The following is a 22,037-nucleotide window of genomic DNA, read 5'->3' as shown; positions in this document are numbered from 1 at the left end:
GCAGCTCTTGGGTCTCCCACTGCAGAATCACTGGAGCCCGTGAGCTCAGGGTCCTCTGCGTGGCATGCTTCTGGGAGAGGCCTCAGGGGCTCGTCTCCATTCAGCTGTGCCCCTTTCCCAGTTATGTGGGTGGCCGTGGCATGGTAACGGACTGACTTCTGAGGGTCACCATTCTCAGTCTGGCCCACTCTCCACATCTTGGGCCCCCTATTCCTTTCTCATCTGTGGGGAGCAAGGAGAAACTGAGTCAAACTCGCAAAGCCTCCTTGATGGGGAGGGTGAGTGGATTCTCCCTTCAAGAAGGAGCAGGTGGCCAGGAGCAGAGACTTGGGGTGCAGGGCATACTGTGCCTGGATAGGACCTACATCAGCAGCAACAGAGGCAGGCTGTTGACTTGGCTGTGGACAGTGTGTCCCTCTGGCTGTGTGGGCAAGTCCTGGGCCCTGCTTGGCCCGGTGGATGCCTGGGGTCTGGGGCTGAGCTCTCCCTGGCCCCCTGGGCCAAGTCTGGCTCACAAAGGCCACAGAAGGGAAGGATGTGCTGGGGAATGTAGGTCAGGGGCCCAGCTGGCTAGCTTTGGCCAGGCTCTGCTGGCAGGTCTGGTATTTTAGCCTGTATCCTGGGGAGGTTTTTGGCAACACAAAAATGATGGAGAAATTTGGTGGGAAAGGGAAAAGTTTGTAAAACATCATTACTGAAATTGATCGTTTTCCTTGAGAGGCAGTTGAAACTCAGTTAAGTTCTTGGGTCACCCAAGAAGGTACCAGTCTTTTGTGGGCAGGATGGAGCGCCTGTGTGTGTGGTGCTGGGCAGTGCAAGTCAGTGCAGAGGGCTCTGCTTTCCTCCTGCCCTTGACCGCCCCCTGCACCCCTGCACCAGCAGATGATCCCTGTCTAGGAGCAGTCTCAGTTCTGTAGCGTGGGCTCAACCGGAATGGTTTGATTGAAACCAGATCTCAGTTGAACTTGCTGCCAGAAAGTAGGATTTAATATTGCCCTTTCACTCAGGGTCTGGGGCTAGGGTAAGTCTGAACGTCTGCGAGTGGCCTCGAATGCCTCATGGATTCTCCGGCACCCGAGGGCACTGAGCAGGTGCCCAGCCCTGGGAGGGGGCCGTAGGGTGTATGTGCTGGGGGAGGGCTGAGCCTTCCACGGGCCCTCGGGATGTGCCGTTATGAGTAAGAAGCAGCGTCTTGCTGGCCCCAGTTCCACCCCTTGCTTTGCAGCTGGCTTGGACCTGGGGAGCCCAAGGCGCCTGCCTCCCCTCTTTCCGAAACAGAGGCCTTCACCGGGCGGACAAGGGATTCGGGAATCCAGGGGCAGCAGGCAGCGTCTTGTGCGTGTGCAAGCTGTGGCTGGCTGGGCCTCCATCAGCGTCGTGCAGGGCTAACATGTACTCGGGCGATCTCAGAGCAAGGTATTATTTACTCTGCTGACGTCAATGAGAACACATTATCCACTGGCTTTTTGTAGCCTGAAATGAGCACCAGAGCTCAGGGAACATAGCCACCTTCCATACTTTAAAAATTCCACTCGCAGCCGGATGAGGTAAAGGCCCTGTCTCCTCTAGCTGACATTCATATCACCCAGGCTCTTAAAAAACAAGTTGTTTTTATTTTAATTGAATTTTAGGTTGAAAACATAAAAACAGTACATTTTCCTTGCAGAACATTACCCCATGTAAATTACCACTTGGTAACAAAGATCATTTATTAAACTGCATTTTAGGTAATTTTCTAACATTGAGGGACAGGATCCATTTTAATTTTTTTTTTTTTACATTGGAGCTATTATGATTTGCACTCAAAATACCAAAAGCTATTGAACTCACCATTCTTAGTAATTAAAAAAAAAAAAAAAACACGGAAAAAAAGAACTACAATCAGATTTTTGTCAAAAGTAACTTTCACAAACCAAACATCCAGCAAAGACCACCCTCCTCCTTTCAGAAATAAGCAAATAATCTTGCCCTTTCTACAAAGTGCAAATATCTCGATCACTTTTATTTCTTAAATTGCAGTCCCCAAGAGAAGCAAAACTTCTGCTTTTCCCTCCAGAGATTTTGGTGGAGACGGGGATCTTTCACCATCAGTAGCGGGAAGGCATGGCCACTTGGATTTCCTTGACTGAGCAGATCTTGAACCAGATAGGCCCCACACAGCCAGCGGCGGGTCTGAGTTCGCTCCACTTGCTCGCAAAACAGAATTCCAGTCTGGGGTCCCATTTCTCCATGATGTTCTTTTGTGCTTCTATTTCTCCTGTGCCCCTCTACCCACCCACTTTGCCTCTGAGAAGACAGAGTATTCAAAGAATGTTCATTGTTTTCTCTCTGAAAGTGTCTAATTTCACTCGTATTTGATGGACCTTGCCTGGAGAGAGATGTTCTGCCGCTCCTGCAGACCTGATTCTTCTTTGAGGGCCTCCTTTCGTGGCTCGGTCTGCGGGCCTGCCCTGCTGAGCCAAAGCCCTGTCGTTTGGCCCCTCTGCCGTCAGGAAGGGTGTGCCCTTCCCGCACGGACTCCTCTAGGAAATCGCTGTGTTGTGTGACCGGGAGGAGTCAGCCCTCTCTGATGTGAGCTGCCGCTGTGGTCAGCCGGACCCGCAGGCAAGGCGGGCCGTGGGCTCCGTGTCTCTTGAGCCTGTTCTTGTGTGGCCACCTCGGGGGCACCTGCCCCAAAGCCAGGCAGCTGCCAAGGGGGGAATATGGTTGCGGGGACAGTCACATCTACCCAGTGCTTAACTGAGATGGGGGCTTTTAGATAGCTGTTGGCCATGGCGAGTCCGATGCTACCGCGGAGGGGAAAGAGCAGCCCGGGAGAAGCCAAGAGCCCCCGAGCCGGCCCCAGCTCCGCCCGCTCCCCTAGCCTCCCGCGAGCTCTGGTGGCCTCCGCTGTAAGAAGTGAGGACTGGAGACGTCGGCTCATTTCACAGAATCATCGTGCGGCTTAGATTCCGTGTGAAATGTTCGGTGGTGGACGTACAAATACGAGCCGTTGCTCCTTGCAGACCGGCAGGCTGGCGGGGGCCGGAAGCGGTCGGCCGCACCCCCCGCCCCCCAGTCTGCAGGAGGAGGTGCCCTGTGCTGCCACAGCTGGCCCAGAGGGGGGGCTCTGTGGTTAGTGACCCCCCCCCCGGGACCCCAGGCAGGCGGGACCCTACAACTGAACTTGTCAGAGGGGACACATACATTTAAAGACTTTGTCCAGTTTTGACACAGAGGCAGACAGTGCTGCTCTTGTCTTCCACACACCACTCTGAGAAGTTCTGTTAAAATTTCCAGAAGCAGCACAGCGATCAAAGACCCCTGCCTATGCAGTGACTCCAACTTACTACCTGTTCTCCAGTTTGTCCCTTTGATGTCTAGGCACACAGAGAGCGAGCGGCTCGGGTGGTTTCCGAGGAGACAGTAGAGGCAGCCCGGTTCAGGGGTACAGACGCGGCCAAGGTAAGCTCCCCGCGCGGGGAGACCACCCCTGCCCCCGGGACCAGAGCGGTCAGAGTGCCCTCTGTCTCGTTGCTAGAGGAGGAATGTGGAAAAGAGGCCTGAGGGATGAATTTCCTTTAAACCAAAAGGGTGCTTAGGTTTGACTGTTGACAGCCTTCCGAAGGTCACCCAGAGCTGCCAGTTCCCTCAGGGAACCCGCATGGGCCGCACTCCTGAGCCACTGGAGCCCCCCCCCCCCCCCCCCCCCCCCCCCCGCCCATCCCCGGCACTTCCTAGCAGAGCATTCCCACCCTTGCCAACTCCAAGCACTCCCCGACTCTGGTGCTAATGACAGTGGGCGGGAGAAGGGGTGGGGGGCAGACGCCGCGCATCGGAGGGCCTCAGGTCTTTATTTCTGAGGAAGAGAGGGAGTCGACTTTCTCCTTCCTGGGAGCAAAGTTTGACATGGAAGGGAAGGGTTTTGTCCCTACCAGAACTTTCCTTCAGCGCCATGTCCTCATCCTCCCCCCAGGGGCCCCAGATGTGTGTCTCTGACTGGATAGTGGAAAGGGGCGGCTGTTGAAAGCCTTCTGCCCCAGGGTCAGCGTAGCTCCCCAGGGACTTGGCAAGCGCCCGCCTGCACTTCTGTCGTGGTAACGTGCTCTACTTGCCTTACAGGGACCAGCACATCAGTTTCATGTAAATACTAGAGACACACTTGCCCAACTGGAAATTGCAGAACTAGTGCATTTTTCCCAAAGCAGAGACTAATACCCCTGGATTAAAAAAAGAACATAAAAAATAAAGTACCACACATATTGCACTTTTTGCCGAATGAAATTTTTACCTCACGTTCATCTCACCAAAGTCTCTTCAGAGGAGCCTGGTTTACAAGATAATAAAGCTAATGATTACTATACAGTAGTGTACACACTGCTTACGTGAAACAAACTGGAAAGAAAGTCATTATTTCAAAGTAGCCTCTCGTAAAAAGAGCAGTATACGAAGCCGCCTTACTGTTGTTTTAGTGTGGAAGCTGCTCGGAAGTGTCCAGAGGTCCCCGGTCAGGGTTAGAGCCCTGGAGGTGATCCCACAGGGCTGGGAGCCCACGTGACCGGCCATCACCAGTCTCCTCTCACCAGCTTGCCTTTCAGTAAAGACGGTTCGTTACGGAATTTCCTGATTTCTGCTTGAAATGAGCAAAGCAAATAGCTTACACCCCTGGGTCTGACGTGCTGCTGGTCTGTCTGGTGTCTCCCACGCTGGCCCCTGCCGGGAGCTTCCCACGGCAGCTCTAGGCCCTCTGACCGCCACCAGCCTCTCCGCAGTGCCCTGGGCTCGCCTCGCCACTTGGCCGCCGCTCCAAGGCTTATGGCCTTTTGGAGGTGGTGGGGGGGGGTGCGGCGGGCAGGTCTCGGTGTCGGCCTGTGAGTACCATTCCTGCCGCCCCAGGTTCAGACCAGAAGGCATTTTAATTTCATAAACATGACAGTGCTTCTGTAGTAGATTTTGGAAAACTATCCTTTAGTTAAATCAAGCCCTATTTCATAACTGGCTTATTTATTTTGCGAAGACTGAAAACAGATTAGAGATCTTAATGAAAGGATGGCTTAAATGATGTTTAAGCATGAGGAGGAATAAACAATCCACAGAAGGAACAGAATTCTTTCCTACTGGATCTTCGTGAGCCGTTAAATCACAAGACGACCGCCCTCCAGGGCACCCTCTTGCTAAGGCCTGAATGCTCCCCCAGCAGAGCACTTCTGTGGCGCGTCCTGGCACCCACCAGAGCCGGGACCAAGGACTGCTCCCCTCACCCCCGCTGGGAGCGGCTGGGCCGGGGCACCCACTACAACGAGGAAAGGCAACTTAAAGGTGTTTCTGGATGCAGCATGGTAGTGTCTCTCTTCTTTGTGCTTTGTGATGCTTTGTGCTTAGCGCATTCATCTGCTGCTAGGACAAGCCGTTCTACAGGACAGAAACGACAGTCTTTGTCAATAACACTGGGTTTGTAACACTGGGATGTTGCTGTCCGAGTGACAGGTTGTTACTTCTAGGTCTATAGTTAACTAGCTGGCGCGTTACTTACTTTTACTTACTCTGGTGAGAGAACTGTAAGAGTTAAGGTTACGTTTTCACTAGTCATAGCACGTGTTTTGACAGCTGATCCGCTAGATGGTTAACACATTTGTGGTTTTAAATATTGCTGTAATACTTGAACGTTTTGTTACAAGTCAAAACTTCTAAGGAAATTAAGAATGCGATTCCCACATGGTGGAAAACAAACTCTGAAGTGACTTTGGATTTAGCATTGACATAAATGGAAAACTGTTGGTTTCTACAGAAAAGAAAGAATTAAAGCATGATCTGGGGGGAAAAAAGGCACAGCACTACCACTTCACATGGGAGATCAAAGTTCATGTTTCTTGTCCTTGAAATTCCTAAGCCCTATGAAACTGTCCAAACATACAAAGCTCAACAAACTACTAGCAACACAGAAGGTAAAGTCAGAGTAGTTACTACATTTTAAAAGAGACGCCAGGTCCTCTGGAGATCAACCGTCCCAGACCAGCAGTTTACACCAAAGACTCAGCCGGAAGAGCCCGTCTTCCCTTGGCCCAGGGCCGCTGCTCCCGAGGGCTCCTTGTTGTCCGCCCCTACCTCCGCTGTGCTGGGTCTCGTGGTTCTTCAGGTGACCGCGTTGGAGCCTGAGTCCACTTTGCACCCCAGGGAACCTTCGAAAGAGGACTGTCACTGCTCCCAAGTGGAGACGACCGCCCGTCCCAGGGGTCAGTGCCATCTGTGACTTCGGGCCCCAGAAACGAAGCTCACGTTCCACTTCTTTGCAGTGGTCTCGGGGACATCCGGAAGCAGCGGCTTCAGACTGAGGACTCGATGACAAAGCACAGCTTTTCCTTTACTTCCTGTGCATCAAAGCCCATTACATATTCTCGACTTGTGTAACAGAATGTGTGTTGCTCGGCTTCAGTGAAAAATCTGGTGTCATGTTGTTCTGTTTTGGTTTTGCCCCTATCTAATGGCACAGTTTTTCCTGCTTCCACCAAGGTTTCCCTCGATAACGAGTTGGTGGTGTTCTACAGAAAACCTAGGTCTGGATGTCTTCTCCTAAAAGCCTCTGTCAGTGCTTCCTGTGAGAGTGGGCTCTGCCTGCTAGAAGGACACGACTTCGGCTACCGCTCTGCTCCGCACTGGCCCCAGAGGACTGTGGTGGGACAGAGCCAGGAGAAAGAGACACGTGGCCCGGCCAGGCCCTCTGATTCCAGGTGGGCAACTTACTTTTTCTCCATTTGTGAGAAGGCAGGAAAATAAGCTTTAAATTGAAAAGGCTGGAATAAAAATAGAAACACACATTCTTCCTTCACTGGACCCGCCTCACTTCCTGTCCTGAGGTTAGTTTACCAGGACGTAGCCACTGTGCTGTGGGTCCACAGCCTCCAGCATTTCACAATCGAAGAGTCCAGGGAACTCTGAGAGGGCTAGAGGGTCGTAGCTGGAGGGGGCCTCCTGCAGTCCCGAGTCCCGGGGACAGTCCTGTGCAGCCAGGCTGCTCTGCGGCGCCCCCTCCATGGGGTACTGGCAGGGAGCGGCGGGGTAGTCTGGCTCCGGGGAGGCAGCCCCCGGCAGCTCGCAAGTCTGATAGGAGAACTGTAAGGGGGCCGGGGTGGCTCTGGCCTGCGGCGGGGGCGGCGGGGGCGGCGGTGGCGGCGGCGGCGGGGGTGGCTGCAGGTGCACGGCCAGCGGAGGAGCCCGGGGCCGGGGTGCCGAGGGCAGGGGGGGCAGCTGCAGCTCCTGGAACTGGCTGACAAAGGGGCTGTACTGCATTTGCTCAGAAGCGGGCTCCAGCACGGGGCTCAGGGGCTGGGGCAGGCTGAAAGGCGGGGGCTGCGGGGACGGCGTGGACGTGTCCTGGCGGGGCAGGGGCAGCTGCTGACCGGGCGGCGGGTATGGGCTCTCTGCTATCTGCATCTGATTAAAGTAGGCCTGTAGCTGAGACTGTTTCTGGAGAAAGAGTCGCTTCTGTTGGAGTCTAAAGTGGCAACAGCAAAAGAAAGAATTTCAAATCTTCCTCAGTGATGGCAATTTTATATAAATCCAGGATCAGTCCTCCCACTTCTTTTCCGCAGCAGAAAAAACAAAAAACAACAAAAGAAACGGGGGTAGGAAGCAGCTGTGTCTGGTTTCATATAGCAGACATTTTGGTCCCCCAATTCGGGTGGAACCCTTGGTGCTACAGTGAACACTAATTCATTTTCTCTGAGACCAAGTTTTTCTCCCTGTGAAGCGAGAGGCTGATTTCCTAGCTGGAGTGTTTTAAAGCGGGGAACGCCTGGCCTCTGGGGGTGGCTGTAGGTTGACAGAACAGGGTACTTGTACACTGGCCAGGCTGCTTCTCCTAGAGAGGCGTGAGGACATGAATTACTGCAAGAGACGACAGAGGCCCTCCCTGCCGCAGAGCCCACTTACGCTGCCGCAGGACATGGATTCTGAAAGCTAGGTCTATTCGTACCCCAAAGGAGAACACTAGAAGGGAAAGGAAACAAACGCAGGCCTGCCATCTCCTGCCAGGCCCATCTCCGTGAACAATGGACTGTCTGCATCAGTGATCAGGTCTTGAAACCTGTGTCTCAGTGGAGGTAGAAGCGCCAGCGAAAGGGGGGGGAAATCGTCTGGCTTCGTGAAATCCTCAACAAAGAAAGGGACCCTCTCTCACCTGTGTTCCTGCAGCTGCTGCTCGAGGCTCCGCGGTGGCTCTTTACAGTACAGCGGACAGGTGTTCTGCGCTTTTGACAGAAGGCTGGGCTTCTGGGAGAGCAGAAAAAGAAGATGAGTGTGACAATATGAAGTCATCTAGGATGAAGTCACTGGACAGTCCTGTTTGCCTGGAAGACAAGGCCAACTGTGTCCTCCCGAATCTGTGCAGGGTGAGGGCGTGGACACTCGCTCCCGAGGCCCAGCAGCACCGGGGCAGTGGGCCTGTGCTGCCCCAGCTTGGACCGGCGTCCGTTTTTCCACTTCTCAGAGTCCTCTAGAACTACAAGGCTCAGCGCGATGAAGCACAATGAGAAGAGTGGAGTTAAATCTTGACAGCAAAGGCCACAGCATCCACTGAATCATGTGTACCATTTTTAAAGGTTTTCAGGCATTAATGTAAGAGCGGATAGTAAAATTTTGTTGGATTGAGATTTCCATTTTATTATTCATTAACAAGCATAACTTTAAAAGCAACCTGTTTCTGTTGTGCAAAACAGCGGACTGTGGCCAAGCACTGTGAGCGTTAACAAGGGGGAGGGTCCTACCTGGAGTCTGTGGAGATACTGCGCCTCCAGGCTCTGGCGAGGGGAAAGCTGTGGATGCACACTGCCGGGCACGGCAGAGACTGTCTTCTGCTGCTGAGAAACTTCCTCCTGAGGAGCAAGGGGGATGAAAACATTTTCAATTCTCCATGTGGGAAAGAGTTTCAATTCTTCGTTTAAGCATCTTCGTAAATGTCCAAGAGGAACTCCCAACTCTAAGACGTAAGACTCAAAGCTTTTCACATAACTAGTCGGCTGGGGGTTAATCACTTTGTAGTGAACGATTACCTAGTCGGTACTGTGGCAAAGGCTCTTGATGTCACCAGGAGACCCTGACCTTCATGTGGGCATCAAATGCTAGAATTTCCGTGATGCACTGAAAATAGGTTCAAAATAAAATGTGTTGGATAAAAGCAGTATTTTGGGGGTCATTTTTAGCATAACTACTTCACTTATGTAATGAAGTGGTAAGCTTTGCATTTCTGTCACTATCTGTGTGTATGTGCTGGGGGAGGGGAGTTCAGTGACACGAACAGAAGTCGTTCATATAAAATCTGCCCTAGCACCAACCACAGCTGGAGAGCGTCTACACCTCCTCATGGTACTAATCACCAGGGACCAGTGTGGACAGGGCTAACCTGTCTGTGGCAGCGACAAGGAAAGCTTTCAGGCTGTGAGCGCTCCAAAATGAACTGTGTGCTCTGGGACTCCAGTCGGTCCTCAAAGTGATAGGACACTCCTTCGGGACGAGGCCATGCCTCACACTCAGAGCCCCCATGGAAGGGAGCACGCACCTGGGGGCAGCTGGCGGCGAGGTCCTGGAGCTGAGGGGCAGCAGGTGCCAGGTCCGGGTCTGCCTCTGGTCCGAGCTGTTCGTAGAGCAGCTGCACTTTGTTCAGTTCTAGGATTCCTTTGGTTCTGGCCAGATTCTGAAGATGTTGTCTAAATGCCACAATTCCTGAAGCAGAGAACAATGACCAAACAATTTAAATGCACAAGGTCTTCCGGTGACCAGAGACATGAAACCAACATGGCCACAACCCCCCCTCAAGCCCTACAGCCAGAGAGTGTTAGGAGCCCCAGGAGAGAGTGGCCGGTCACCTTGGGTAAGGGAGGTATCCGACGCCCTGCGGCCCTCTCTGAAGCTCACTGGTGACCTGTTGTGGGCCTCTCGCTTCTGGGAGCTCAAAGCCTGCATGGCTGGGTTGGCAGGTCTCAGGCTGATGAAGGGAGACGTCATGCGTGGGGAGGGCGGATTGGCTAACATGATGTCCTTAAGGGAAGGGTTGTCCTCCAGAAAGTTCAGGTCCCTCTGAACAGACCCCATATCATACTCTGAGTCCACACTGTCAAGGGAGGGGTTGTCACTCATGGAGAAAATTTTCCCTTTAAGAGAAAAGAACAAAACGAAAACAAACCAAAAGGTCAGACCAACAGCAGACAGCAGCTCCTCTGAGCATGGGATACAGGACAGAACTGGCCTGAGTCTGCAAAGCTACGGCATCCGTAATCTCCAGTCTCCCACCAAAACACCTTTCCAGAAACTTTTTACATGTCCATTTAATCAGCTTCGGGTATGTTCAGTGGGGTAAACCCCCCAAACCTGTGCCCTTAAGATCTCAGCCAGAGTCCTTGCTGGATCGCACGGCACTCCGATGGTCTCGGCGGCTGGGGGAGCCAGCCCAGGGATGCCTCGTTATCCTCTTTGGTGGCCGCTGAGCAGACTTGAGCCTAGAGCCTCCGAACGTGGGCCAGGAAGGCGTAAGACATAGGTGGCATTCTAAGCAGGGGTGTCCTGTTTCTTGGAGACTGGGGCAGGAGTGTGTGTTGTGCAGACGCAGTCCTACCTGAACCGGGCACCACGAGCATCTGATTGGTGACTTCTGACAGAGTGTGCCGCCTCTGCCCACTGCGTGTGGACTGGAACGCATCAAAGGCCTGGCTGGGGTCTTCCTCAGCCTCTCCCTCAGTCTCCAGCCCTTCATCGATGGAGGTCTCCATCATGTTGCTGGGCAACGACTGGCACCCCTTCCTCACTAGCACGGGCGGCACGGGGTCCAGCAGACAGCCGTTTACCTGAATGTCACAGTGAGAGGAAATCATCAGTGGCTGCTCCTCTGAGATGTTAAAAAAACCCACACAGGAAAAAATGTCAAGACTTGTGGTGAAGTAGAAATTAAGTAAAATGTTAAAAATGTACATATTTGTTACTGATGACAACATGTAGATTGGGCGTTAAGGCAAGTCAGCTGCAGCTCTCAGAGACAGGGGCCCTTTATGACCCAAACTGGCACTGCCTCCCACGTTTCTCTGAGTCATCATTATTATAATAAACAATTTTTTTTAGTGGTTTCCAGATGAATAGGGACATATTAGCTTGAGGCCTACCAGTTATTATGATTATTATTTTTAAATAAGGGAAACGATGAGGGGGATGGAGGAGATAAAAAAATAAAAAAACCTGCATGGCTAAGAAGAAAGAGTAGCCACTAGCATTCTTCTAATTTTCCACCACAAAACATTCTGGAAGGTTCCAGACATACTTTTATGTTCATAATTTAAGTACCTGCCCATTTGATTTAGTCTTTAATTGGTTCTCTCTGCCTGGGGAATGGAAAAAGAAATCTTTAAAGACAGACTGATACCACAAAAAGGAGTGAAGAAAAAAATTGAAATGGCAAAGAGCCAAAGTCTTCCATTATAGAATAACAAATGACTCACAGCCCCAAAATTCCAGCAGAGGTTAATGAGCACCAGCGCACTGAACTCTCCCTCCTCCAGCAACACACACGGTATCCACAGCTCCTACCCCACGGGGTGAGCTCAGCGCAGCTCCCGGGCGAGCGGGAACTCTGCCCTCTGCGGCTGCCAACCCAACCACCTCACGCGGGCACAGCCGGCAGACAAAGGGGAGCTGTGGCCGCGAGGTCTGGCTGCCAAGAGCCCCAGCGACGAGGCAGTTCTTTACTTCATGACCGAAGCTGCCCCCCCCACCCCCCGCCCCACAAATCAATCCGTTTTCTCCCGGGAATAGCTGCCCGGGGCCAGCCAGTCGCAGGACATGGGTTCTCAGTGCTGCTCTCACCTGTGGTGTGCCAGGTAGAGCTACCGCTTCTTTCAGAAGCACCAGAAGCTCATGGATGTGAGAGGTGACGTGGGACACCCCAGTGCCAGACACAGAACAAACTTGCCTCTTATGGCAACCAATCTGAAGGCACTGTGAGGCCCTTTATTTGGAAAGGGAGACTGTGGGTGACTCAGAGCTTTGTCTGCTTGGGGGAGGGGACGGCTAGTCCAGAAAAACTCCTGCGGCTGCAGCCACTACTTGGACAAGGTGGCTCATGCATGACAGGGTTTTAAAGCGACAAGTGCCTATTTAACAGGAAGCGTGGCCAATGCTTTCTTTCTACACGAAGACTGACCTTCCCCACCTGGCACCAGAAACAAAAACTGAGATCTGGCCAGTGACTTTCAGGCTCCCGTTGGCCCTCCCCTAGGTAGGTGTCCCCTGTCTGGACACTCAATAGTTGCAGGAAAGAATGGCTCTTGGGGAACTTCGATTTGTACATATAGGTTCCTTAACTCTCTACTAACAGTTTTCTGAGAAACACCAAGGAGGATTTAGAAATGAGTAAAGCAACAGAGAAAAAGACTGGTATTGAGTAAGTATCCACTAAGCATCTTTACACCTTTTTTTTTTTTTAAAAGATGTTATTTGAGAGCAAGAGAGCGAGAGAGCACAAGCGGGGGGGGGGGGGGGGCAGAGGCAGAGGGAGAGGCAGGCTCCCCGCTGAGCAGGAAGCCCTATGCGGGGCTCGATCCCAGCACCCTGGGATCATGACCTGAGCCGAAGGCACATGCGTAACGGCCTGAGCCCCGGCGCCGCGTGCCGTTCCACTTCTGTGGCCTGTTAGACTTGTACCAGCTATTTCTCACGGCACGGCCTTGCAACCAGGTTATTTTTTCCTAATAGAGGATAGTCCTCTTTTTTGGAGCACTCAGAGGACCTTGCAGTCCCCCTAAATTTACATTCTTAAATTCTCTGCGTATAAATTAGCTCCTTCCTCTAGACTACAACAGGGAATGATGTCTTTTATTTAAAAACATTTGCTCAATTCATTTTCATTCTGGGAAACAATGATCTGGTTTTGGTTTTTCAGATGCTGTTTGATGATGATTAAATCAGAAAGCACCGTGGGGGGCCCTCACTCATACATAGTTAATAGGTGTGAACAGCATCAGCTGTAAGTTCATTTCCTGAAACAGGTGATAGTCACACCACCCTTGCCTGCCAATTTATCCAGGGTCTTGAGAGAACAAATTCAGCCCTAGGATTTCATGACTGATACTGGGCTGATCTACCTATGTGACCTAAGATACTAGCAGTGAGACTTTTGCTCTAGGACATACTCTAGGCTGACTGTAAATTACAGGGCCTCAAGACCCATGGGTGAAATGGACATTTTATAACACAATGTTTTTGTCTTTAAAGCTCAAATGATCACTTTTTTAAGAGTGTGTGAGCGTGGAGTGGGGGTGGGGGGCGGGGTGGGCAGAGAGAGGGAGAGAGAATCCCAAGCAGACTCCTCGTGGAACATGGAGCGCAACACCGAGCTCGATCTCAGGACCCTGAAAGCATGACCTGAGCTGAAATCAGGAGTTTACGCTCAACCGAATGAGCCACCCAGGCGTCCCTTGATCGATCACTCCCAGTAAGAGACCTCAATTCAATAGACGATACACATGCGGAAATCAGACGCTGAGAAACTCTGCCATGATCTGATTAACACCGGAGTCCACCACGAAATACAAGATTCTAGCACAGAAGACTGGCAGACTGTTAAGGATCAAATACTTGTGTCTCTACCACCAAATTCGTATATGGAAACCCCCGTCCCCAGGGTGACTGTATCTGGAGAAGCAGCCTCCAAGGGGCAGTAGGTAAACCAGGATGACAAGGCCGGAGCCCTGCCCTGGTAGCATCAGTGTCCTTAGAAGAAAAGATACCAGGAAGCTCCCACGTGAGCGGAGAGCAGATGCCAGGGGAGGAGGGAGAGAGAAGGCAGTCCTCCTCTACAAGGCAGGAAAATGTCCTCACCACAAATAAAATTGGTCACAACCTTCATCTCAATCTTCAATTTTTAGCTTCCAGAACTGTGAGGAAAGAGATTTCTGCGGCTTAGCCCCCCAGCCTGTGGTTGTGCTATGGTGACCTGAGCTGACGAAGACAGCAGACCAGGGCCCGGTATCAGCCAGTGAACCTGGGGGCCAAGCGTGTCTTCCTTCCTGCGCATCCTCAGCGCCCGGCAGGCTGGCGCGTCCTGAGGTGGTGCGGGCTGAGCCTCAGTGCCACCCTTTCCCCGCAGACTGTTGAGTGTCTATAAAGCTCAGTTTCTCTCACGTGTACAGTGGCTGTTGGAGAAGATTAACTAAAATACCGTATCCCTTACTCTTATTTCCTGACCAAAAAGAATGCTTTACAACAGTAACAATTTTAAAGGCAGGAAAATAAAATTACCCCATATTCTTTTAAAGCATTTTTTATCATCTTGAGGAAAATGAAAATAAACAGAGAACCAGGTGAGAAAGAAAGAACTGGATAGTCCCAATTCTAGAAATTTATCCTGAGGAATTAATCAGGGCACAAAGATTTAAACACAAGGACATTTACCTAAGGCACATTTAAGGATACCAAAAAAATTTAAAGTACCTGATGGCCAAAAATAGTAATTAAATATGGGTTTATCTACAATGTACTAGGCTCTACTAACTTATACTTTCCGATTTCAAAATCTGGAAAAAGGTGCATGATGTTACATTATGTAAATGCAACATACAAAATTACATAGAATATTGTATAATTTTGGAGCGCCTGGGTGGCTCAGTGGGTTAAGCCTCTGCCTTTGGCTCAGGTCCTGAGACTGAGCCCCACATCGGGTTCTCTGCTCAGTGGGGAGCCTACTTCCCCCTCTCCCTCTGCCTGCTTCTCTGCCTACTTGTGATCTCTGTCAAATATATAAATCTTAAAAAAAAAAAAAGAATATAGCATAATTTTGTTTTAACAAGTCTACCTACTGACTGAGCTACTCTACACTCATCTATCCACCCATCTATAATCCTCTCTTAGGAACGTTTCGAATTATGCTTATATTTGGGTAGTGGGATTATGAATAATTTTTCCTTTATCCCTCTCTGAATTTTCCATGTGTGATTCTGACTGGTTTTATTTTTTCAATTATAAATTAAAAAATTCAAATTCAGAAGTAAAAGTGTTAATTGTCTCCCTTTTACAAAGCCTTAGGGATACATCCTTTTCAGACCTACTCTTAGTTTTAGAGGAAACAGACCTGGAACACGTTTATTTTCCCAGCTCAGTTACCCAGCTATGAAAGAGCCTGGGAAATCCTCTTATTATAATTTCTAATACAATGTTAAAAGTGATTAAGATGGTGTGTGTGTGTGTATAAATGGCGTTCTTCCTATATCCAAAGAAAATGAAGACATTAACTCAGGAAGGTATCAGGGCTGCCAAAGCCAAGACATGGAAACAACGTAAGTGTCCACAAACAGATGAACAGATCTACAAGTTGTGCTATTTGTACACAACAGGAATATTACTCAGCCACGAAAAACCAAGGAAATCGTACCATTTGCAACAACAGGGATGGATCTGGAAGGCATTATGGTCCATGAAGTCAGTCAGGGCAAGACAGTACTCTATGATGTCACTTAGATGTGGAATTGAAAAAACCAGAAGAACGGCAGCATGCTCACAGAAGCACAGCAGACGTGTGGGCACCAGAGGCCGAGGACAGAGGGAGGGGGCACTGCAGGAAGGTGAGGCACAAGCCTCGGGTGGTAAGTAAGCGCCAGAGACGGGATGTGTGCCATGATGACTACAGCTGATGCTGCGTACGACACACAGGTCAGTTGTAAGACAATAAATCCTGAGAGTTCTCATCAAAAGGAATTTTTTTCCTTTTCTTCTCTATTGAATCTATGCGAGAAGATGGACGGTAGCTGAACCTGCGGCTGTGGTACGTGTGATCAAACCATCAGACTGTACACCCTGAACGTACACAATGATGCATGCCAATTACTTCTCAATGAAACTGGAAAGAAGCTGGTTACCCTCAAAGAAACCCTTAAAAGAGAAAGGCTGCCTCTGGAGGGTTTGTGCACCTGCCCCCCCAACATGGTCTGTCACGGGGTGGGGGGGTCTCAGTTCTGCTCAGAGTTGGGTAGTGGTCTCAGAAAGGTGGTAGTTTTTGGAGGAGCCCCAAACCAATGTTTCAAGGCCGACTCCCTATTTTACTGACGATTTTAAGGCTTCCACGAGAAAAGGAGAGGTAAAATCTCTGTGATGCCAATACCTGTCACCAACTGGGGGTAGAAATGAACGAACAATACATTCATTTAGGAAGCATCTTGCAGGAGACAGAAGTGGGTGTCCCAGTAAATGCGAGTGAGGCCCTGTGAACCACAGAGCTGTGGCCCTGCAGCTCCATGCGTGTGCATTTATTGACGGGTCCCCAAAGCTGCAGAGGGATCAGCATTTTCCCCGACATCAACGAAATAGTCCACAGCTAAGACCAGTGGATGTGAGTGGCCTGGCCGAGGGCCCGCGGAGCCCTGCCCTTGTAGGTGGCCGCATCCAGCGCGTTACTGCTGTTCCTACAAATGCAAATACTGCATCTAGCTCCTGCCTTTATCGTTCACAAAATCATTCATTTCCTGTCTGTTTCCTAGTTACGGTAACAATCACAAGCTTTAAAAATAGCTTGCCCTATATAATACAGCAGACAGTGCCCAATCTGTATTTCAGGCCTGATGCCCTCACAGATAAGCTTACAGCAGAATGCATTTTAATTTTTTCAACGGAATTAGATCTTAAAAATAAATGAATTATGTTGTCCCAATTTATAGCTTAATTTCTAGGTGAGAATGTGAAAGTCAATGAGGTGACTGAACATCGTCTAGGCAACCACAGGCAGAGAAAATAGACTGTCCGCGGGAAGTGGCCTCGTCCTCGGGGACATGGACATGAACTCACCGTCACCAACTCAGCCTGACACGTGACAGTGCAGACTGGCCTCAAGCTGCCTTGACTATGGTTTAGCTAAACACATTACCTAACCTGTGAATCAGCTCGACCTCCAGACATACTGGTATGAGTTCGGACTTTGTTTCTCGGACGGAACAGTCGATCCGTTTGGCCGCACAATCTCACATCGGCCCCTCCCTCCCCTGCAGTTTCCCGCACGCGAGCCCAGTGCAGGCCCTCGTCGTCTCCCCGCTGGGCACACTGCTCGAAGCCGCCACTGCCCTTGTCCCCATCCAACGCAGGCTATGGACCTTCCAGCTAATTTCTGAAGCACAACATGCATTTGGCGGCTTCCTTGACCAAAAACCTTCACTTGTTTCCTCCTACGCTGAAGAAGTCCCTGTGAAACCTTCTCTTGACAACCCTGGCACGCGTCCTCCTGCCGCGGACGGCAGCCCGGAGGAAAAGCTGGTGCGCTCGGGCTTGCGGTTCAAAGCAGAGCTGCTCGTCTGCACTTCACCCAACCCCCCTCCATCTCCCCTCTTCCTCACACACACACGGGGCTACTGCTTTTGGACGGACTTAAGTTTCCCTGACATCTGCTTGCTCAGACTATCCCTTCCACCAAAACGCCGTCCGCCCCTATTCTGCGCACCCCTCAATTCCCAGCTCTGACGGTTAACCCACACCTTCCTGATCAGACCAGCTAAGGGCATCTTCCCCTGCTTCCTCCCAGGCTTGTCGCTCTTGGATTTACATTTCTTTAAGGGACTGATGATATTTGTCAATTTAGTCATCGCTTGGCCCTGTGCTCTAGTTCTCCTGTCTCCTCCGCTAGACTGTCCCCTTGGAGGCAAAACTCATGTCTGAATTATCCTCTCATCACCTAAAGCAGCTAAAAAGACAGGAAGCCAATAATGAGTGTTTACAATACGCCGAGAATCTCACACACACGATCTCGACCCTCCCGAGAGGCTCACAGAGTTGGGTATTCTTGTTTTACAGAACACAGAGGTTCGAAGCAGTCACCCCACCCAAGTTCACAACTGGTGGAGGAACAGAGTCTACTCTGAACACACTCCAAGGTCTGCCCATTAACACAAGCCTCTGGACACCGCTTGAGGCTAAGTAGATAAAACATGGATGAATAAGCACCCCATACGTGAGAGAAGCTATCATCACCCATGTGCTACAAGCCAACTTCACGCAGGATACGAGGATAAACTTATCTCCATCACGTATACTCAAAAGGACGAAAACAAACAAAACAATGAACAGGGGCACCTGGGTGGCTCAGTTGGTTAAGGGTCTGCCGTCAGCTCAGGTCATGATCCCAGGGTCCCTGCTTCTCCCTCTGCCCCTCCTCCTGCTTGTGCTTTCTCTCTCTCTCTCTAATAAATAAATAAAACCTTAAGATTAAATTGAACCAAACAAGACGGCCGTCACTTTGCAGCTGCAGCCCGCACGCAGATAAGAGGCAATGATAACATACAAAGCCCAACTCTGCACAAAAATTACTTTTGTTTTCAGAATAACAATTTTTTTTTAATCTCACACCTAAGAGGGATCTAGAAACCTGAGGAGGGAAGGGACTGGTTAAGGAAAGGGAAAGAAGGATTTTGGAAAGTACACAGAAGGTCTAAAGAGTTATGCAACAGCCACAATGATAAGAGGACAGGAGAGCCAGGTTTGGCCTGGATGTTTTCCTCAGGTCTTCTGCACAAAAACAACACTCCTGAGTGACTTAAGGAAATGACAAAGGTCAACAAAGCCAAAGTACAACACTCGTGGACCAAAGCGAGGGCCCGGCCAACCAGCAAGCTCAGAGTCTTTCAAACACGTCCGTACCTTTGGCGTGTCGACACACTCTTCTTCCATAAATGCTGCTTCCGCCTGGCAGCCGGATGCTGGGAATGAAAAGGCCTCCACGTTGGACGCCTGTGGGAGGAGGGCGGACCGCATCAGCCGCACGCTGGGTGAGTGCACGGTCACCGGCAGCCCCACCGTCTGGGCCTGAAAATATGGCAAGAACAGTTTGGAAACGTTACTACTTTCCATACAAAAACACAAAATTGTTGGAGTAAAATAACTCTTCCTGGTAAACTAAAGAATAAGCCGTTATTTGTTAGAACCTCAGAAAAAAATTTGATAAAATATATATGTGGTACAGGTACCGATGTGAGGCAGTCTGTTCCTTCCTGTTCCGCAGGAGGTGCCTAACTTTCACACAGACAAGAAAGCTGGTTTCTGCAAAGAACCTAAGAATGCTGTTCAACAAACCTATATTGTCTATATTCTTAAGTATATCACCGTGGAAAGATATAAAGAATAGAAAAGTTCCCATGTCTCAGAGCAACGAATGGAATCAGGGGTACGCACACATATAGACAGACAGACAGACAGACACACACTCTCTCTCACCTGGAACACAAAATGTACTGCACTTTGTTTTTCTGGTGGGGGGAGATGGTATATAATTCCTGACAAGGGTATGTGTGCAGAGGAAGAAATGAAGTGGCAGAGAAGTGGCAGTTTCTTGGAGGTGACGGGGGTATCCTCCTTCCAAGGAGGTGCAGAAAACGAACATAGCCTGTTGGCCCAGCGGAAAGCGAGATGCTTATTGCCGAGCAACTTATGTTTCTGAAGTGAACCTACTGGAGAAAGCTCCAGATGGTTTTAAGCCCATTTTCACGTCTCATTTGTTAACAATGCTAAGTAAACAAAAATTACAAACTCTTCTTTTAAAAAATCATAAAGGCGTGCCTGGGTGGCTCAGGTGGTTGGAGCATCTGACTATTGGTTTTGGCTTAGGTCATGATCTCGGGGTCGTGGGATCGAGCCTTAAGTCAGGCTCCGTGCTAAGCGGGGAGTCTGCTACCCTTCTGTCTCTTCCTCCACTCCCATTCCCTCTCAGCGTCAAAGAAAAAAATCTTTAAAAATATAATTTTTTAAAAGATTTTATTTATTTGACAGAGAGAGAGATCACAAGTAGGCAGAGAGGCGGGCAGAGAGAGAGGGGGAAGCAGGCTCCCTGCAGAGCAGAGAGCCCGACGTGGGGCTCGATCCCAGGACCCTGGGACCATGACCTGAGCCAAAGGCAGAGGCTTAACCCACTGAGCCACCCAGGCGTCCCTAAAAATATAATTTAAAAAACCATGTAACAGAATCTTTCTTGAGGACAACTGGAAAGGATTTGATGTTTTTGGGGGCAAAGATTGATTTTTTTTTTTTTTTTAAGATTTTATTTATTTATTTGACAGAGAGATCACAAGTAGGCAGAGAGGCAGGCAGAGAGAGAGGAAGAAGCAGGCTCCCTGCTGAGCAGAGAGCCCGATGTGGGGCTCGATCCCAGGACCCTGGGATCATGACCTGAGCCGAAGGCAGCGGCTTTAACCCACTGAGCCACCCAGGCGCCCCTGCAAAGATTGATTTTAAAGATGAAATTACTGGGTAATTCTTCCCTCCTATCTCTTCGGAGCTAGTAGAATAATTTATTAGATGTCTTTTGAACATAATGGACACTGTCAAACATCTCAGGGAACATACTAGTGTCTAAAAGACAGAGGAATGGCCTATTTTTTCCCTGCTCTAATAAAGGGACATAGGGTGGTGAGTTTTAAATTCAAACAAAAAGGAATGATATTAGTATGATTGTAGCTTCTCTCCTCCAGAGACCTGGTCTGAGTCCTGGCTCCAGCCCGAACTGTGTGAACTACCTAACCTCTCCGAGTCCCATTTCCTTTACCCAGAAAAGGGCACAATACCTATTTCACAGTGAAGTTAGGACTGCAAAAGGTAACATGAAAGGTCGTTCACTTAGTCATGTTAATTCTGCCCTTCTCCTTCCTTCTAAAGTCGTGAAAAGATCACAGGGATTAGTCTGCAAATGCATAATTCTGTTCTCAGTTATTGTCTAACGGTTCTCTGTTAAGATTTTGGGTGGATGGTTTTCGACAATGGGGGGTGCGTTAGAAATGTACCTTCTATTTGAATACACTTTGAATATATTTAGAATATACCTTATGTTTGGTACAGTCCAACATTAACATCATTAGATGTGCTGTGTGAGACAAGGAATAAAGTAGCAATAGCCAAGTGTTGTATCATATGGATGGTAAAATCAGAAAAAAAAAGTACATTGTGAACAACACTGAGCATGATAAAGAAAAGGCTTTTCTTACATCATCATTCTTCACTCTTATTTCCTGGGCTACTTTTGAGGCTAAACAGCTCCTTTTTCCTTTCAAGTGTTAGTCATTTAATTTTAAGTCATTAATTTTTTAAGTCCTCATTAATTTTAAGTCATTAATTTTTTAAGTCCTCATGTCATAATGTAGAATGTAAAGTTTCAATAAAGTATATTTCGTGTGTTCTTCTTACCCTTATCATCAGCTTTTCAATCAAAGGATAGAGCTGAACTTTAATTTCTGGTTCCCAAATTTATTGGGCTGCTGCTCGTGTGCAAAATAATTTAAATTATTAGGGCAAAGCGTTATTTAAAGATATTGCACTGGAAATGAGGTACTAATGTGATTACTAGGGTGAGCTGTTCCTTCTCCGTTTCTGCCCTCTATCAGCTGTGACTTTTAAATGGCAGGGTCATGCTATGCCAGACCAAGCGTAACACATTTTCCTTGACAAATTTCATGTCCAACCTGGGCTACAGCAACAACTTACTGTGAGCCTGCTATGGTGAGAGGAGGAACACATTGGATGGTGACAACCACTTCAGAGGAAACAGAATGATAGGTGGTTTTTTTGTTGTTGTTTTGTTCTGTTTTGTTTTGGATTCTTGCAATCACTGAAGGGATTAAAGGAGTCTTTCTGGAACAAGGTAGGATGAAAATATTCAAATGGCCTGCTCTGCACTGGAGCGTGGACTAGAGAGTATGTCATTTTAATGCACAGATGGACGATTAACATCCCAAGGAAGCTGACCTCACTAGTTTCTTCAAGAGTGGCCATAGACCATGCTCACGTCCACACAATGGACACTGCCGAACATCTGAAGGACTATACTAGTGTCTAAAAGGCAGAGGAATGGCCTATTTTTTCCCCTGCTATGATCATTTGAAGGGACATACGGTGGTGGGTTTTAAATTCAAACAAAAAGGAACGATATTGGTATGATTGTAGCTTCTCTCCTCCACAGACCTGGGCGTGAGTCCTTTAATTAATTGTAATGACTTTTTAGACCATGCATTTATTGTCTTGAATCTGATTTTGCATTTTTTAGAATAACCGTTACGAAGAAA

At 49.3% G+C, this 22,037-nt stretch overlaps 2 protein-coding genes across 7 annotated transcripts in view; one reads left to right on the top strand and one right to left on the bottom strand.

Annotated features, from left to right (window-relative positions):
* The window catches only part of PPP2R1B (protein phosphatase 2 scaffold subunit Abeta), a 35,803-nt gene extending 28,998 nt beyond the window's left edge, over positions 1 to 6,805 (top strand). The window contains exons 16-17 of one of the 3 annotated variants that reach the window (XM_032358857.1): positions 3,364 to 3,444; positions 4,102 to 6,805. In XM_032358857.1, coding sequence (XP_032214748.1) covers positions 3,364 to 3,444; positions 4,102 to 4,194 — 174 coding nt within the window. In that variant the 3' untranslated portion in view covers positions 4,195 to 6,805. Of the gene's footprint in view, positions 1 to 3,343 lie in introns of all 3 variants that reach the window. The other 2 variants (XM_032358858.1, XM_032358855.1) reach the window with 2 other exon arrangements.
* Positions 5,372 to 22,037, bottom strand: part of SIK2 (salt inducible kinase 2) — a 125,748-nt gene continuing 109,082 nt past the window's right edge. Inside the window, exons 9-15 of one of the 4 annotated variants that reach the window (XM_032358851.1) lie at positions 18,631 to 18,795; positions 10,586 to 10,814; positions 9,840 to 10,124; positions 9,533 to 9,696; positions 8,742 to 8,849; positions 8,156 to 8,247; positions 5,372 to 7,471 (exon numbers count right to left, since the gene is read on the bottom strand). In XM_032358851.1, coding sequence (XP_032214742.1) covers positions 6,835 to 7,471; positions 8,156 to 8,247; positions 8,742 to 8,849; positions 9,533 to 9,696; positions 9,840 to 10,124; positions 10,586 to 10,814; positions 18,631 to 18,795 — 1,680 coding nt within the window. In that variant the 3' untranslated portion in view covers positions 5,372 to 6,834. Of the gene's footprint in view, positions 7,838 to 8,155; positions 8,248 to 8,741; positions 8,850 to 9,532; positions 9,697 to 9,839; positions 10,125 to 10,585; positions 10,815 to 18,630; positions 18,796 to 22,037 lie in introns of all 4 variants that reach the window. The other 3 variants (XM_032358852.1, XM_032358853.1, XM_032358854.1) reach the window with 3 other exon arrangements.

Source organism: Mustela erminea, chromosome 9, assembly GCF_009829155.1.
Source record: "Mustela erminea isolate mMusErm1 chromosome 9, mMusErm1.Pri, whole genome shotgun sequence".
Lineage (NCBI taxonomy): Eukaryota > Metazoa > Chordata > Mammalia > Carnivora > Mustelidae > Mustela > Mustela erminea.
The sequence above is the reverse complement of the archived record's forward strand: the minus strand, read 5'-3'. Positions and strand labels throughout refer to the sequence as shown.